This window comes from Fistularia commersonii, chromosome 23, assembly GCF_037954325.1.
Source record: "Fistularia commersonii isolate RoL2024-O1a breed Wild chromosome 23, RoL_Fcom_v1.0, whole genome shotgun sequence".
NCBI lineage: Eukaryota > Metazoa > Chordata > Actinopteri > Syngnathiformes > Fistulariidae > Fistularia > Fistularia commersonii.
In genome coordinates this window covers 8,215,493-8,234,312 of record NC_141306.1, presented here as the reverse complement: position 1 = coordinate 8,234,312, position 18,820 = coordinate 8,215,493, and the positions used below count along the sequence as shown (strand labels likewise).

Sequence of the window (18,820 nt, the reverse complement as noted above, 5' to 3'; positions counted from 1 at the left end):
TTAAAGAACTATTTAAATTTTGAGTTTGAGAAAAGACAAACTGACCGGTTACAAAACATGTTGATGCAAATAGCTAGTAATGAGTCAGCAGAGTTGAAGAACTGGTTATTGTGGACATTTTCAACCTCATCTGTTGCACCACCTTCAGGCACCTTAAACCACAGCTGAGAGTAAACTTGGGGAACTGTAAGAACATATCACGTTGTACAGCTTGTTTTCTTTCCATAGAAATAGTAGCAATCAAACAAACCACAGCCCCAATTTGTAACTGTACTTGCCTGGAAGTCAATTATTTTGGTCAATTGTTGCTTGTTGCTGCTGTTGACGTATAATTTGCCTCTTGTGAGGAAGTTCTGTTTCTGTGAATATTTTATGTGCAGAATATTGTATGTATCTGGTGCGCCACCATCAGTTTTGTAAATCAGGTTTTTGTGCAGAGAAAATGCTCATTACCACAATACTGGGTGTGGTAGAAGTCAAATGTTGTAACTGCAACAAGAGGTAGCGGCCAATCTGTTATGTAACTGTGAACATTAGTGTCAAACCTTGATCCCATACATTTTTCAGGCCTTTCTTTACCGTGTTTCCTGTCAGAACTTCCTGCACTCTTGCTCTTTAAATGTCATTTTAGACAGAATCACAAAGAAGCTGTTGGCTCCTGCAAAGTGTTGTGATTTACGTTCTCAAATTTGACTTTCAGCATGGTTTCTCACCCTCCTGTGAATCTGCGCCACCTTAGAGGTGCAGAAAAGCTGAGAAGACTTCCTCAAATATCATTCAAGGACACGTATACAAGTACTTATTAATTTATTTACAGAATCTTAAAGTACACAAATACAGTGGCATTACAAATGAGGAGCACATGTTTAAATGTGAGAATGAAGGAGAGAAAAAAAAAAGATTACCCATGAATCCACAGTTTAGATGCATTGCGGGCATGAGCACCTCTTCACTGCAGTTACACACAGAACTGGACATGAGGTGAAAGAAGAGTGAAGACATCTCCAAAATCAACTACAAAAAAAATGTAAATAACTTGATTCTATGTAAAGAGTACTTGCATTTTATCATAGCCATCATGTGTGATGAGTTAATCATCCTTTTTGTTTTTCCAGCCCACATGTGAAATATACTTAAAAAATAAAAGCTGCGTCAGCAGGGACTAGAATGGAGTGAAGTGTTCCTGTCCCCCCAGAGGAGGTGCGTTCTACACACAACAACCCAAAAGACACATACAAATTACCACTACAACCTCACCCACCATCAACTAGAAAATGGCCTACAATACTTTGCCACCAGTCTACCACATTTAGCTTTTTCTACTTCTCAAATCTGCCAGATTCAATGGCCAGATTGGTTGACTGAAAGGAGCTGGACTTCAAGAGTGCTAGGACTCCTTTTTGAGGAGACCACCATCTACAAGGTCTCCCAAACCTCCTTACTACCATTTATCCTGACATTAATGCTGCCATCCCCCATCCCCCATCCCTGCCCTCCAATTTCAAGCTGGACTCTCATTTGTTTCACTGATATGAATGTGGTAGGTGGGTATCAAAGGTCAGAGTCATGCTGGAGATGCACAGGAAGAGGCACTGCGAGGTGTGAAGCTGTGTGTGCGCATGTGTGTGTGTGTCGGCCTCTGTTTTAACACAGCAGCTAAAAATATGTATATCACAGGAGAGACTATTTCGTCATCAGTCTCAGTGTTTTCCTGTGATAACTGGCATGGTGCTCCATGTATTTCCTGCGTACAACATCCTGCTGGTCACGATTACTTGGGAGAGAGAAAAAAAATGAATCCACTGAAGACATCACATTGGCCTGAAAACTAATTGTACAGTTTAACATATTTTCATGGCTGTCTGTTCAAAATCAATAGAAATCTTTGTGGCTGCAGAAGCCAGAACCTGTGCATTGCAGGGATCCCACATTTCCCATAATGCAGCTTTACAGTGTATTCAGTTCAAGCCCCGACCGAGCTAAGTCCTTCTGTTCGTTGATGGACAGGTGCCACTCGTTACTCTCGGCAAAAAGATTGTTAAAAGACTCGGCCGATTTAAAGGGACAAACTCGAGCATTTCATCTTGTGTTGATGAAAAAAATCGTGGGCATTTTTTCCCTCCTCACCAAAACGATCACTTCCCTTACGACACCCACCATTTTTTTGTTTTTTTTCTTTTCCAAACTATATGTGACTGTGGGTTACATATGAAGACATGGTCTCGGGAGGTTCATTTTGAGGCATATGGAACAGTAAGACTTTGATGCAATTTAGCAACATCGAGACAAGATGCAACATCACCTAGGTAGAAAATGGCCAGAGGCATGCCTGAAAGTACAAAGAGCTGCATTGCGCCTGTAAATGAGAGCAGACAGATGGTACGGAGGGACAGTTAGGAGACAAAGGAGTTTCAAAATGTAAAAAGCACCCTAAGCATGTTGATTCCCACCCCTTTGAGCTTGATAACCCTTGGAAAGAAACCACACAAACACACATAAATAACCACATCACTAAGCACCGCGATAAAAACAACATGTCATCCGCTCACAGCTTTCCCAAACTACGGTTGCAACCTGGATACGGAAAGGAAATGTGCTTGTTTTTGACTTGACTACCATTTCCTGGTTTATTACCACTGAGGGTGGTAGGGAGGGGGAAGAGGGCACGCAACATGATCGCCTTTCAAATTAATACATTAAAAATCTGAAAACAAAGTGAACTACCTTTACTTTAAAACGTTTAAAAGAAAAAAAAAGTGAGGGATTAGGTGAATCTTTGAGGACACAAAAAGATAGTTGAGGCACGGTCTTATAACACTGCCATGATGGATCACGTGTCTTCTTGCCTCTTAGTTTCCCCACATGTTTTGATTTCAGCAACTTAGACTAGTCACAATCCACTTTGCAACCCCGACAGCTTGTGAAGTCCAACCAGCAATGCTGGTGTGTGAAACGTTTTAGGCTTCAAAAACAAAAAGTCAAAGCAAAGATTTCTTTTCTCTTAAAAAAAAAAAACAAAAAAAAAAGAAACAAACAACAAAAAGACAAAAACAAAAAAGGATGCCAGAGAAAAAAAATGAACCCATGGCTCCATCAACAGCAGAGACAAGGTGCGTTTCCTCATCTTCCATGTGAGTAGAAGGGAGGCTATGGCCGCTACTTTGCCAAAGGTCTCGCTCTCTCCTGCTCTCTCTCTCTCTCTCTCACGTACTCACACACAACAGGTGGTGCACCTTTACCTCTTTCAAGTGAAAAAGAGCGCTGCAAGACTCTTGGGCCTTGTTAATTTGAGAGTCTTATGCGTGCGTGTGTGTATGTGTGTGTGTGTTTGTGTGTGTGTGTGTGTGTGTGCTGCAAGGTAGTGCATGTCGAGGCCTCCATGGTGCACAACTAGAAGGGAAGGTTTCATCGTGGGGCTGCAGCCTGGAGGCCGCTCGGTGTGACTCGGGACAAAGCCTGAAAAATGACAGATGGAAAAAGGGGGTTAAACATCACAGACTATGCCGTTGATGTAAATATGTCACGTAAACCAGAGGATGGTGAGCTGCCAGGTCTGTTACCTCACCTATGACACGAGGGGAGTATTTAAGGTCTAAGAAAAATACTGCGGCTAACAATCACTTATACAACATTCTCCTGCAGAGAAACTCTGATGCATCCATCCATGTGATAAGGCAGTATTTATAGCCCCAGCCATTTTTCAACAGGAAGTCATCTACTCTCATGGAGCTTATACTGTCGCTGTGATTTACTGCTCAGATACGATGGTTGGATGCTCATTTTCACTTTGTCAAATGTCAAGTGTTAAATTATAAGTTTTGAGCTGACTGACATTTTGAACAATAAAGTTTTAATAATTGACCTTGGACCACTGTTTTACTGGCTTCAATATCTAAAATTGGTTTGAATGTTCTGAGCTTCTTAATTTCTCAGGAGTCCTCCATATTTATCAAAATCCGAGGCTCCTGAGGCTCAAGGTAAGCAATCCCATTAACTAACATTCATCTAAAACAGTTTCCAATTCATTTCAACTCAAACTATGACATAAAATACAGTATATGAAAAAAAAACAATTTTGACAGACTGTCAGGATAGCAGTGGTCAAAATTCTCTGGCATCTAGCTGTGTGGTTGGGGCTAAAAGTTTTGTAAACCCTGATATGGAATGTATTTAAAATCCACGATCAGACATGGTGGTTTGTGGTGTTCACATTATTCCAGTTCAATGTGCCTTTTTAAAAAAATTTGTCAGTACAGTAAAGAAAGAGACTGACAGACTGTGCCAACACCCCATTAAAAACATCTGGTTAAGCAAGTTCTCTTTTTCCATGTCAGCTGATCTTCTACAAAAACAAACATTCACATGACATAATTTATTGTTGGAAAACGTTCTGCCTCATAAACTCAAACGAAGAGAATCTTGTTGAGCCTTAATGTGATATTTCCTGTCTTATAGTGTAAATAAACCTAGCGGATTTGCATGTGTCACCTGTGAGGTGGACATGCGGGATGTGTCCTGGCGTGCTGTCAGGTCCGAGGACGAGATGTTCACAGGTGCTCCACGATGAAGACGCATGCTAACCTTTCGCTCCTTCTCCATGCCTGAAAGAAGAGAAACAAAGACCACACGATTTATTACACAAAATAGAAAAAAAACAACAACATTATATGCGTTATATGCGTTGGCAACTTAAAAGCTTGATATTTGAATGACCCTTCATAACATATTTGAAAATACGGGTGACATACAGAAGCTTTCTACACCTAAAAAGTCAACTATTTATAAACAGTACATGAATATAATCAGCGTAAATATGAAATGAGTCAAAACCGTCGCTGTGAGTGTGAATGCTGACCTGTGTGTGAAGCAGGGTTGTGTGGTGATGGGGCTGCGACATCTTGAGCTGCCCTGGCTCTACCCGAGCCTGAAGCCATGCCTCTGGCTCCAGGGTTCCTGCTGTGTCTCAGCCTGTCCTCACGCTCCCGACGCTCCCTCTCTGCATCCTCCACAGCTCTATTTGCACCCTGACATACAAACACACACACACATACATCTCTTTTGAAACAGTTAACGGCGGGCCCTTGCAGGATGCAGCCAGACCTTGTTTAGAGAAATCATGAAAAGAGTATGACACAGAAAATTATCTCTACGCTGCAATCGAACTTACAAACTTGAGCATGTTCCAGTCAAACACGTAGTCGTACGAGAAGCCTTGTCTGTGAAAGAGGTTCCTGAAGAGCTGGCGGAGGTACGAGTAGTCCGGCTTGTCGTCAAACCGCAGGGAACGGCAGAAGTTCAGGTAGGTTGCAAACTCAGCTGAAGGGTAAACAAGGATGAGGACAATTATGTTAACATGGATACAACAGGAAAGCAAGACTGGGAATGCATGGGAATGGTTAACGTACATGGGTAGCCTTTGCAAAGAACCTCAATCGGCGTGGACATTTTCTTCTCGCTGATGCGTTCATACTTTTGTCTCTTGGTGGCAGCTTTAAGGCCTTGCCAAGGCAGAGAGCCCAGGTTGAAGTACATGAGAACATAGCCCAAAGATTCCAAGTCATCACGTCTGGATTGTTCTGTTGACAGAAACCAAGAGTGGAGCCATTGAGACTCATTAGCGTGGGTGGTTCTGGAAGACATTGCAGTCATACTGACAGAGGACTTACCAATTCCGAGATGTGTGTTTATGGAAGCGTAGCGGGCAGTGCCAGTCAGGTTTTTGTTCTCGCGATAGGGGATGTGCTGGTGTGTGCGGGCATCCCGGTATTTCTTGGCCAGGCCAAAGTCAATGATGTAGACCAAGTTTCCTTTCTTTCCCAGGCCCATCAGGAAATTGTCTGGTTTTACATCTCTGTGGATGAAGTTCTTGGAGTGGATGTACTCGATGCGGCTTATCTATAGAAAAAGTGCGAGAGAAACATGCAATCAGGGATTTCAAATACTGATTATTTAAAGTGCTTTTTTTGTTTCTGGCTTCTTGTTTCAGTCCTGCGTTGCATTCTGGCAGTCAAATGAGAACACTGACATAATCTTGTCCATGCAGTAACTTGAAAAAGCCAGCAGCTGGATACCTAATCTTAGCATCAGTGCTGGGAACAGTCAGCCCGGCTCCGTCTGATCATATACCTCTGACAAACAACTTTCAATTTGCAGTACATTCTGTTGCTGATCCCTGACTTAGCTTCCAATCGTCCTATGATAAGGATCTGTTTCAATGATGATTCAACAGATACACATCAAAAGTCTAATACCATCACAATGGAAAAACAGTTGGTCGGATTTTTAAAAAAAAGTGTGTTTAACTACTCTAATTTTAAGGACAGCCTGGAGCTCACCTTGGGTGTAGACAGATGTTTCCAGTCAAATGAATTGTCACAACCCAAAACCTTTTTTTATGTAAAGAAAGACTAGAGGCAGTTGTCCCGCTTGATAAAGTTGTTTAAGAAAACAAAGTGCTTTCTTTCAGTGCTAAGAATTATTTTAAATTGACATGGTTCACATTGTGTACCACTTCATCACCGTTGGCACAAATGCCATTCCTTGGCTGCTGCTGAAGCTTTAAAAAAATATGTAACAGATTATCTGTTTGAGGGAGCAGGCCTGCTGGGGTCTTAAATAATTTCATCACTCATGACCTTAATCAATCCCCCACCTTTTAGTCAGTGTGCTGCATAAATGAGTGACCTTAAACTCATAAATGATCCCCTAAAGATCATTTAGTTGTGCAAATAAGATTCGTTGAAAAGTTCCCTATACTTCACTATACTGTATAAAACCGGTTAGGGCAGTTCAGGATCAGTTGCTTGTCTTAATCGTTTTTTGTTTTATCAAAAATATTTACATCAAGTGTTATCTTTTCAAATATGTGCAATCAGTTCTTTTCCTGCCCATTTAACCCTTGGTAAGTGAGGACTCTTTCTATTTCCAACAATGATAATCTATACAATGTTTCCATTCATTAAATGGGCAGTTGAATCAGGAGGTTTACAGTAAATACAGAGGTGAGAGAGCCAAAAAAAAAAAGGAAAAACAAAGGCAGTATCCATGGTTGGATTTCCTTCCTCTGAAGCACTCACCATCTGGTCTGCCAGGAGCAGAACTGTTTTGAGGCTGAACTTCCGGGAGCAGAAGTTGAACAGATCCTCCAAACTGGGTCCCAGAAGCTCCATTACCATCACATTGTAGTCCCCCTCAGCCCCACACCACTTGATCGTTGGAATACCCACTGAAAGAGGGAGCAAGTGGAAATGTACACTCGTAGGTTTTACAACTATTACTATGAGCCATCTGGCTAACCGCTTTCACATTCATAGATATCAGTGTAAATTATCTAATAAGTGAAATGGCATTGGTGCGGGGAAAAAAAAAAGGCTTGTTTTGTGATCTGAGCAGGCAGCAACTTTTATCATTTTAATTATCCCCAATCAAACATAAGGCCTGCAGACAAGTCGCAGGTACAGTAATATGAAAATAATAGTGGATAATTTACCTTTTTAATAATTGGAGGAATGTTTATAAGACAAACAATGGCTTCTCTTCTAACCACAAGCATTAGTATGGCTGCATGTTAGTCAAATATGCAGCAGCCCACAATTTTTCTGTCACTCCGTGTCAACTTCAACAAGAAGCAACTCCTGGGTAGCTCTGCGGGCTGTGTTCCATTCTATTCGTGCCAGCACAAGTATGGATAAGTTGCTGCTGTGTAAGACGGGTCGATCATCTAAGAAACACCATAAATCCATTCTGACTGTTCTGACTGTTAACAGCAAAGTGTCTAATCCCTATCATGAGTAAATTCTACTTGAAGTCACCACTCCAGAAGTTGCCTGATTAAAATGCATCTGACACATTTGTAGAACTACTATTCTAGTGATTTGCTATCTGGATGGTTGAAAGCTCGTAACTGTTTTGTTTATTTTTTTAATATTTTTATCACTATGATACTTGAATATGAATATTACTTTGGACATTGAGCCTCCCAGGGTGGCAGCAAGTGCTAGCGGATGTGCTAGTAAATAGTTTAACACTTAAAGGGTTTGAAGGTAAAAGCAACTCACAACCAAGATGTTTATATCAATTCCTGAATACATGGCTGTAAAAAAAAGAGCGTGTTCCTGTCCACAGAATGGCCTTTTCTTTCAAAGAGGACTGTAACAGTAAACATATTGAAAAGGTGAGTCAAGTATATCATTACAGCCCTAATGCATTTTGTGCCGCTCCTTTCCAACACTAGCAAATGCAATTCCTATCAAAAATGGGCACACATGCAAAGTTAATGAAAGTCCACTTAATTAAAGACAAAACATGTCCCTGGTTATAATAAATACTGGTACAGAGCAGGGCAATTTAATGTAATTTTAGTTGAAACGTGGAAGGCTTGATCTTGCACAAACTGTCTACGACACGATTGAGTCACAGGCCAGCTGGTGTGGTTATAACTGGTAATTGGATGACACTGCCAATGTAAGGAGGACATCTTGCATTTCCTTCTACAGGCTGACTAAAACAAAAAGCTGATGCTCAGCAACTATCACACACACACATGCACACGCACACACACACGCACACGCACACACAAGCTATTTATATAAGGGCCAAAGCAAACACATCTCAGTCTGGGTCACCAAACTAGCACACAAAAGTTCCAACGGTCTAACATTATAGGAGGAAAAATACTCCTTCATAATATATTACAAACATGTGGATAAGTGGTTTTCATAACCACCTAGTTATTACTTAAGTACACATTCATCAGTCATGACAAACCCTGAGATGACCAAACACTAATCAATTTCTTAAAATTTTGTGTCAAATTTTGTGTAATTGATGGTGTCATTGACTTTCCTTTCTTATGATGCTGATTTTTATTAGATGAGGAAATACCATTTGAATCAGTCCAATGAGTCCAAGTGAGAAAACTAATGATTAAATGTAAAAAGGACACACCAGTTCATTAATTGGTAGCAGAGGGTGGACCCACTTTCGTCTGTTTGGTAAGTTTCCAGAATAATATGGTGGGACAGGGTTCCTATACTTGGTAGGTATGCCTTGCTTGGACAAGATGACTATATAAAGACATCTTTTACTTGGATTTAGACAGCAACCACTCAGTTCTATTTGGCAACTATTTTTGGAGAGGGTGCAAGTTCAGTTCTAGTTTCACGTGATCCATCTGAATGATTTACAATACGGCCACATGGCTGCTTGGATGTAAGCTCAGTCAATCTTTTCTTTCTTTTCTTTTCTTTTTTTTTTTTAATCAAAACTTGTATAATAATTATTCTGTTTGAAAGTAATGAGAAAAAGAAAAAAAGGCATAAATAACAAGATGAAGCTCAAATCCAAGATGTCAAGAATGGCAAAGTTGAAAATAATATAATTAACTACTTTAATCTATATCATTCAAATTTGACTGATGTGTAATTTTATTTATAATGATACAACATAAACTACTGGTTGGATTCATCTTGAATTATATCAGTTATCGGAATAAATGCAGAAAAATTTTGCACCGCGTTTTCACAAATGCACACGTGACAGTTCAGCGAAACTTAGTTAAGTGTGTGTGTGTATGTGTATTGAATGTTTAAGAGGAAAGGTACCTCCGCCCTGCATCATCTTGTAGATTTTGCTCTCTATGTGGAGCTGTGGGTGTTTGGTCTTCACACATTCCAGTTTTATGGCCACCTCCTCACCAACTGAGATGTCAGTGCCTGGACAGACAGACAGAGAGAGAGACACACAGGTTAGCTTTCAGGTTAAACATCATTGCATTGACGTGGAAGAGATGTTTTGGAGAGTAGAAAATTTAATATTACAAACCATGTTCATAAGCCCCCACCCTTAAAAAGAAAAATCACATTTAATCCCAGCACACATTCTTGTAGTCAGCGTCAGCCTTTTGACTTGAGGGGACTTTTATAATTGTATGCAGCTTTTCACAAGTGATTAGTAAATTCAAAGAGCAGCTCATCAGCAATATGAAGAAAGAACATAATTAGATACTGTATCAATTTTAAACGCGCTATCAAGCTAATTGAAGAGGATACTGAACAGATCCAGGATTCCAGATTGAGAACACTTACTCACATTCTGCTAAGGTTTATAGAGTTAGTGTAAATAGCAAACTAGCGTTGCCTGGAAATACAGTTCCTTGACAAATCAGGCTAAAGCATGTAAGTCTTGCAATAATGTTAGTATTACAATTAACTTGGGTTGGAAAAGTATAAACACTTTTATTTTGATTAGTTTTAAGGTTTCATTGAATTGTCAAAATTTTTGTTTCTATGACTTTGATGGATACTGGTCATTGATTGGCTAAAAGTGGGGTGAAGGGTAGAGACAGAGAACAAGACAGAAAGCCAGTGTGAAGCTGGTGTCTACAGATTATTAACTCAACAATCTTCAAGAGAATACAGCACAGCGTGAAGATTGTTGTACAAGTTCTCATATTAACATAATAGCTTATTCTTCTCATTATCAGCTCTTTAGCTGACTTGAGTGCACATTAGCATTCATTAGCTAAATTACTTCATTTGATAATTGTGTTGTAAACCCAGCTAGGCCTGGAGGCTTTATTTTACCATTTTTAAGACTTTTTTGGACAGAATAAACAGTTGTCAATGCAGTATCAAGTTAGATTCACCAACCTTACTTTATTTCCTGCCTACAATGTCTTCACAAAAACATTTTGACCAACTGTATCAGCTAAGGTGATAGGTCTGCTAGTACACCACCATAGTGGTTGGTGTGAATCCAGGATGTGTTTGATCAATCAGGTGTAACCATGACATGTAAAAAAGCGACTGACTCACTGACTGTATTTTATTGGTTACAACTGTTAACATACAATAAATCATGGAAGTGTTTTCCTTATGTTTTACAGTTTTAACATCTTCCCCGCGGGAGATCAATAACAGATTACCTTATCTGATGTTAACATGATAGACAACAGAGTTTGCAGTGTTAATAAAGAGGAGAAATATTATCCTGAATTCAGCCCCTTGGTCTCAACCTCCCTCCCTTGACTTCACTTCCTTGGATCTGTCTCATCACTCTATCCTTCATACATATCCACCAGCCCTGAATTTCTCTTCCCACTCACTCCCCCTTCAATCATCTTCTTCATTGAACTCCATGTTATCCCAATTCACTTCCTTGGCATTCTGCTAGAGCCTGTAATGAACGGTTCCAGAATCTCATTCCAGGACCATAACAGGCCATCTCAGGACTCGGTGGCAAAGTCTTTGTCACAATGCTCAAACCTACATCCAAGAATCTGCGGTGTACACAAATTAACTGTATGAAGATCAGTCTTGAGGGCAGCAGGGAGTCAACAAGATGGATGCCAACCACAGTAAACCCCAACCTGCATGCACAAACACACCCAAGCTAATGGTATCAAGATGTTACAACAATACCAATTTAACCTGACACAAGGCCAACAGCTTCTGTTCCATTGCTGGGAGAAGAAAAGGACATTGTTAACAGAGGCTAAGACATGGCCGAGTGGTACTAATAATGACTTACTATGTAACATATATATAAAAGAAGCTAATTACATGAAATAAGGATGATTCAGTTAATGCATCAAGCTGCAGTGTTGTTCAAAATTTCTAAAGGAATTTTCTATTCTTCAGTCAATGTTATATTTTCTCTTTACCTACAAATATCTGGTGCATAATCTGGCTGTATAGTGGGTATAAAAATTGTGTTTTGCAAGAAACAATGCAAACCCAGCACAAAACCATATTGCCAGACCTTAACTGAGAGTGTAGCTAAAAACAAAAATAATAAAAATAAATAATTAATTCAAATCTACATTTTCTTTAACAAATGTATTCAATTGCAAATAAACAAAATAACATGTTGGTATTTTATACTAGGAAATACTTGAAAATTTCTGGTGAGGAAATTTAAGTAAAGTTTGTTACATTTGGAATAGAAACATTGAAAAATCAGTCACTTCAAACATTCTCTTGGGAGAGTGCAGTCATGTGTTTAGCGTGCATTATTATACAATCAAACCCCGTCTATTACAGAAATACTAAAGGAGGAAAAAAAACAAAACAGAGAACAAATCCCACATAAGCTGAGCCTTTTCAAAATCTAGGATGTGAACTAAAATTGAATACTAATGAATCATTAGGACACAAAACAGGAAGTCATGGAAAAGGACATGGTAATATTTGTCTTTAATTCAGCACCTGTGTGTGTTTTGCATAGCCAGTAACTGTGAAGATTTGAAATGGTAGGTTTACCTGTGGCTTCTCAACCAGAGCAATAAACTATGCATGCAAATATGTAAAGAGACAGATTTATTTTCAGGTTTGGTTTAAATGAAGACATGGAAGAAACAAAAGTGAAATAGAATGTTACATTACTTGTAAAATCGACAAAAAGTCTTCCTATTATCATGACCTTGTTATAAGCCTAATCTTATTAAAATGTATTGATTAGTCTGAGAAACATTGTGACAAGCTTCTATGGGTCTTCTTCACCCTTGTTGTCTTTTACTTACTAAATACTCGTTTCTCCTGCAAACAACCTACGATCTCTGAAGTGCTCGTCCATGTGGTTTTCAGTGGTAGAGATAACATCGGTGCATCCCAGAGTCACTGGGTAAAAAGTTAGAGATGACTTGCGTTACACAGCCCCCAAGCTAAGGTAGCCGTTTGGCAACAAATATGGCATGCAAATCTTTCCTGTTGAAACGTCAGACAAGTAATTCAGTTTACTGTGACATAAACAACAATACATCACAGTTTGTTTACATTACAGTCCAAATGCAGTTCTCTGTACACGGTGACAATTCGTAGTTAAGTTTCAATTTATATCACATTTCTAAGTTAGTTTAATCACTTTAACACCATCTGTTTGGGGACCACCGAGGCCCATCAAAATTTGGCAGTGCTGTTGAAAGAAATCTAAAGGAAAAGGTGCCGTCTTCCCAAATAATATAAATTGCTGGACCAATACCATCCCTTGGTGCAGGCTGAGTGGACAAATCAGAGCTCAATCTGCCTCATCCTAAATACGGCTATGGAGTACACATTCCTCCAAACACAATAAATTAGCTCCAAGTTATATAATCCCATTTAGTGGGGCACAGACACACCTCATGGGCTGCAGCTCAGTAAGTTGAGGCTTACAGCAGCACCAACAGCACATCATCGATCTCCCTGTATGATGTCATCCAGGGTGGACTTGACCACAGTTACCAGGGTATGAGTGAAACAGCTGTTGTGAAGAGCACTTAGAAGACATATTCCCAAACAATGCCCTATATAGTTGTGGGCTTGTAACAGGCAAAAAAAAGCTAACAAAAAACACTTGCCAGGCTTTTGCAATGTTGCAGATAATCAGAGAGTGCTAGTAGGCAATTCTGACGCAAATAGACCAAGCACTGATCTGTCTCTGGCTGTCTGCCCAGCTCCACATCACTTTGGGGCGTAACATGCATTAGGATTTTGTTGGAACAAATTACAAACTAAAACGAGTACCAACAATAGTACTGGCCATGTATTTGGGATGCCTCACAGAAACTTTAAACTGGTGCAAATGTAGAACACTTGTGTTTGCTTGTGGACTAGAATGACTATTTTACCCAAATGGTACAAATGGCCAAACTACTGTGGCTTAGGGACAGTGTCTAATGTCTTAAATGAAACATATTGTTCAGTTACTTACACAAATAAGACATTTGAGCTGTTGTCTGAGCCTCTTTCAATCATACAAAAGATATAAAGATTGAGACCCTCCACTGTAGTAACACATGGTTTATTCATTTGATCCTCCCAAGAGATATGGATTAAAACTAAGAAAAATACATTAAATCAAAACTAGAAAAAGCTCAAAGGGGGGCTAACTCCCTGGCAATTACTGGTCTAGAGGAGCCAATGTGAAAAAAGGCAGATAATGCAAAGAAAAAGGATAATAACAACCAGGAACAGTTAGAACATGAAGTCTATATGCCTCAAGATTCACAACCATGGAATTAGTTTCATAATATATTCAATTGAATCAAAAGCTGCGTACAGTATTCTAGCTGTTAAAACATTGTTACATCACACAGCTACTCAAATGGGGAGAGCGGGATTGATAAGAGAAGAAAACCACACAAAGAGATTATGTAACCTGCTGGCAGCTTCAACTAGCAAACCCAATCAACAGGTCAAGTGGAAAACAGACTGGATCTATCCAATGTGTTTATTAACCTCTCCTCTCTCATCTTACTCTTTGAAATGCTTTGTGTGTGTGATAAGATTTCATCAGTGTCCAACACAAATACTACTTGTGGTTAGAAGAGGCCTTTATTCACTTGAAAATAAAAAATAGGCAATAACCTTGCTACTTCGTCTCTTCTAAACTTGCTGTTAAAAAGTTCAAAGTATTAAGTGATTACTGAAATACAAACAATTAGGTTATGCTAGACTTGAGGTTATGCTAGATCTTTATGTTATGTTTCATGAATGCATTAAAAAGGTGCATTCAACTGTGACTATTTACATTGGTATATTTAGGTCCACATAAATTTCATCAAGCATGATCATTTCTTGTAAATTTGCACAAAATATAAATTGTAATGATCATTTGTCTAAAGTTCATTATGACAGACACCAGAGAAAGTGAGTGAGCATCTTCCTTTATCCAGGTGGAAAGTATCAGTCCAAACAAATAGCCGTGCCTCTATGTGCATAGCTTTCCACAGTGAAATAAGCTGCAGCACCTCTGCAATCATGCTGGCATCAACATGTTGCAATGTGACTTATTTTGCAATGACAAAATTCTCTGTCCTAGAAAAAAAAATGTGTGCAATGCACCATGGAGAACTTCTATACTGAAGTCATGCTTGGGATGGAGGCATTAACACCGCATAAACATGATCATCATTAACATCTGTGCTGCCCGTGTCTTTTAAATTAGATCAGCATGGAAATGGTTATACTGAAAACAAATCAATCATCATTCTTCAGTGGCTGACTGTGGTAAAAGCCAACTGATTTTTGTCTTACTAAATACCACATTGATACAATAAAAACATTGGAAATTGGATTAAAATTTTTCAAGGATTCACCTTATCAGCAATATTAAATTGAACTTTGCCTCGAGTGTTCGTCTAATTCTGAGGTGATGTGGTGTTAATGGTTAAGCCGGCAAGAATCTCATAAATTAACAACTCTTCACTGTTGTTATTCGGATGACCAGGTCTTAAGCTCTGAAATGTGATCGGCTCATCTCTATTTTCCGAGATCTGGGGACCTCCAGTATATTGTCATTGGGCAGTGTAATACAATGGAAAGGTCAGAAAGGTTACTTATTCACCTCTGGTTCTCCATGACTTGTTGCATTGCCAGTCAATACATGGAAAATCTGGATGTGTTATCCTGACATTGGTGTTGACTTTTTCACACACAGGGCATTTTTTTGCACGAGATGCTGGGGGGGGGGGGGTACGTGCAGAGCAACCGGAGCCAAAGTTTTTATATTAACCCACTGTTCATCCAGTGAAATATTTTACGCATCTTTGAGGCTACTATTATAAATAGCAACAAAGTTCTTTCCAGTCAAGCAATAAGTATTAACTAGAGCTCTCAATAAATATTCAAGTGCTCATAGTTCTTTGAGAGAACTGTGGGCAACATGGGCATGGCTGGTTAAAAACTGGTTGATACCCCATTCAACTTACTCTGAAATTTTATTTCATCCAAATAGCCCAACCCTGTGATACTAAAAAACTGCATGTCTAAAAGGGGCTTATATGTTTGAATCACAAACGCAAAGAAAGCACAGACACTGCATTTTGAATGTCTGGCCACTATTGATCGTTGTCATAGTTTGTAGTCCTTCCAAATCCACCCTGCCTGTCGGTAAATCCCATTGTCTTCACCGGCAGAAATGGCTTACATTCTGTTTACCTATAAATGGTAGGTGTAACATCCAATTATTACAAAGACCACCTAATCAATAGGCCTCAGCCCCTAGAACCTTGTAGATTACAATGAGTCATACATGAACATATCCCCTTCCCCCCAGGCACTCAAGATGCAGGAGGAATTATTAACCATTTATGTGTCAAAGACAGCTCAGCTGATAATAGGCCATGGAGCTGATTTCCCCCGACGTCCAGACAGCGAATTTTGAAGAGCTGCTACAGAACATTGTTTCAAATTATTCAAGTTTAGCAATAGTCGATTGGAAAACTAATATAGACACACTGATTCAAACGAAACAGATAATTTCTTTTATTCGGTACATGGGATCAAAGCTGGCCTGTTGTGTTCGGACATGTCTGTTCAGCCTCAGTGGTCATTAATGTCACGACATGGATTAAATTATGAAGCAGCACCAGTGTATTCGACTACGGCTGCCTTCAAAATGATTGCAAAGCGGAAGAAAGACTCCACTATTCGAGACACTCCTTTGCTAGTGTGTATGGTGGTTCAGGGGGGAAACATGTATACGATCGCTATGGCAATTCTTTGACCAAGTTTTTCTCCGCGTCTGAAGCCGATGTGTTCCGAGTCACGCAGATTGTACAAATATAACGTTTATTTTCCATTTGACACTCTAGCAGCCGTCTTGCGACTACCCCTCTAGCACACAGAGCTAACGTTGCTAATGCTAAGCACCGAACAGCTGATTGACTACCAGCTTGTTTCGACCAACCCGGAACCAGCTGTCCCGCTCGAGCAATTCCATAAACCAGCCTAGAAAAACGGGGTTGTAAAGGGACAGAAAAGACAAAACAATTTTTTTTGACTGTAACTCACCCAGATAGATGTCTCCAAAAGACCCACTTCCAATTTTCCTGCCCAGTCTGTATCGGTTTCCCACTCTCAACTCCATGATTAGCTAATTTGACGTTGGCTAGCAAGGGGGCTCGCTAGCTCCAAAATATCAAATAAACGTTCAGCCCAAAGTCCCAGCTGTGTCGGAAACACAGCGTTAGAGAGACAACGGGACAAACAGCGTCTCGAAGCGTTCGACCGTGTCTTCCGTATCTTGTCACCGGATGATGTCAGCTCTTCCAATCTTTCGCCACTTGTTTTAAAACCCCCTTAACATCGCACTGATATAATACGGGGCTCGTTGAGAAGGTAACGACATGTACTTCCTGATCTCGCTATTTGCGCTCTTGATATGTTGTGAAAATCCGAGGATGAAGACGGATCTTGATGCCGTTCGGATTCCAAGAGAAGCTCCCTCCTCTTCGTCGTCTCTCCTCTCTGTGACCACAGACCTCTCCTCTGTGAGTGGGCCGCGGACTGTACGTGACGTCACTTCCTTGTTGGCGCGATGACGCAGCCCGCGTCAGCTAACTTCTCGGCAGAGAGCTGCCAGCCAGCGCAGCAACTCAGTCACCACAACAAACTGAACTTGAAAGACGAGTTTCGACGGGAGAGAACTCTCAGGTAGACTGGAACTTGGTAATGCGACACCCCCAATGCCAAACTTACCCCGAAAAAAATAACAAGAATACGAATAAAGATGAAGAAGACAGATCTGCAAAAAAACTCCAATCTTCACTGTCTATCCAAAATGAATAAACACTCTGACTTTGACTTAATGGGAAAGGCAATTTATGTCCCCTTGATCATAGTATATACGCGTGTGTGTCTATATAATATATATAGCATTTCATAGCAAAGCATAAAATCATGCAATGATACATTTTATTGTTTACATTTTAATACTCTCTTCTAGTGATGTGAAAAATGTGATAGAAATTAGTTTCCAACTTGGGAGATTCACATGAGCCGCAGATCAAGTCAGAACCATTCCACAAGTTGGCTAAGTTTTAATTTCAACTTGTACCCTCGCAATACCATCCATCCATTATCAACCACTTTTCCTACTTTGGGCTGGGGGGGATCATGGGGCCTATCCCAACTGCCATTAGGCAAGATGCAGGGTACACCCTGGAGACAGACAACCATTCACTCTCTCATTCACACATCTTGGCAATTTTCACAATTTCAATTACTCACTGCATGTTTTTGGACTTTGGGAAGAAACCAGAGGACCCAGTGGAAACCCACACAGGTCCCTTGTCGGATGCAACTACTGCGCCAATGTGCCAGTCCTACTCGCATTACAATACTTGCGAATCATTTTTCAAATTTTACAGAAAACACAAAAAACTCAGCTATATTGTGAATAAGGGGTTGATTTAGTTAAAAATTGTTGTTGAAAATCTAAAAAAAATCTAAAAAAATGACTATATACATATATATATATACACACACACACACACACACACATATACATACACCCATATACACTCATACACATACATATAAGTATATGTTTGTATCATCTTATATTGTACTTGTATCTTGTATTGTAAAATATCTCACAAAGCATGCTTTGCAATACAATACTTGCGAATCATTTTTCAAATTTTACAGAAAACACAAAAAACTCAGCTATATTGTGAATAAGGGGTTGATTTAGTTAAAAATGTTGTTGAAAATCTAAAAAAAATCTCAAAAAATGACTATATACACCCATACACACACATATAAGTATATGTTTGTATCATCTTGTATTGTACTTGTATCTTGTATTGTAAAGTATCTCACAATGGATCATGAAGACTAATATCCGAATGCCCGATGCGGTGTATAAAACAAAGCATTTAATGCATTTAATTACATTTACATTTAATTTATTGGTGGCATTTCAATACTGTATTTTAATGTTGTGAAAAATGTTAGAGTGATTTGTTTCCAACTTGGAAAATTCATTTGAGTAGCAGATCAAGTCACAGTAACCACTTGGACAAGTTAGCAAAGTTTTTATTGCAATTTGCCGGTTG

General features: G+C 39.6%; 1 protein-coding gene across 2 annotated transcripts; it reads right to left on the bottom strand.

Moving 5' to 3' along the window:
* Positions 1-790: 790 nt before the first annotated feature.
* Positions 791-17,224, bottom strand: csnk1da (casein kinase 1, delta a). Of its 2 annotated transcripts, XM_086170448.1 has the most exons (9): positions 16,773-17,224; positions 9,603-9,713; positions 7,077-7,225; positions 5,667-5,895; positions 5,406-5,576; positions 5,168-5,316; positions 4,856-5,024; positions 4,489-4,601; positions 791-3,456 (listed from the first exon to the last, which is right to left on the bottom strand). In XM_086170448.1, the coding sequence occupies exons 1-9, from the start codon at positions 16,846-16,848 to the stop codon at positions 3,406-3,408; spliced, it is 1,218 nt and encodes a 405-aa protein (XP_086026574.1). In that variant the 5' UTR covers positions 16,849-17,224; the 3' UTR covers positions 791-3,405. The 2 variants fall into 2 exon arrangements, with proteins under 2 accessions (XP_086026574.1, XP_086026573.1); XM_086170447.1 differs by having other exon boundaries at positions 5,406-5,895.
* Positions 17,225-18,820: the final 1,596 nt, after the last annotated feature.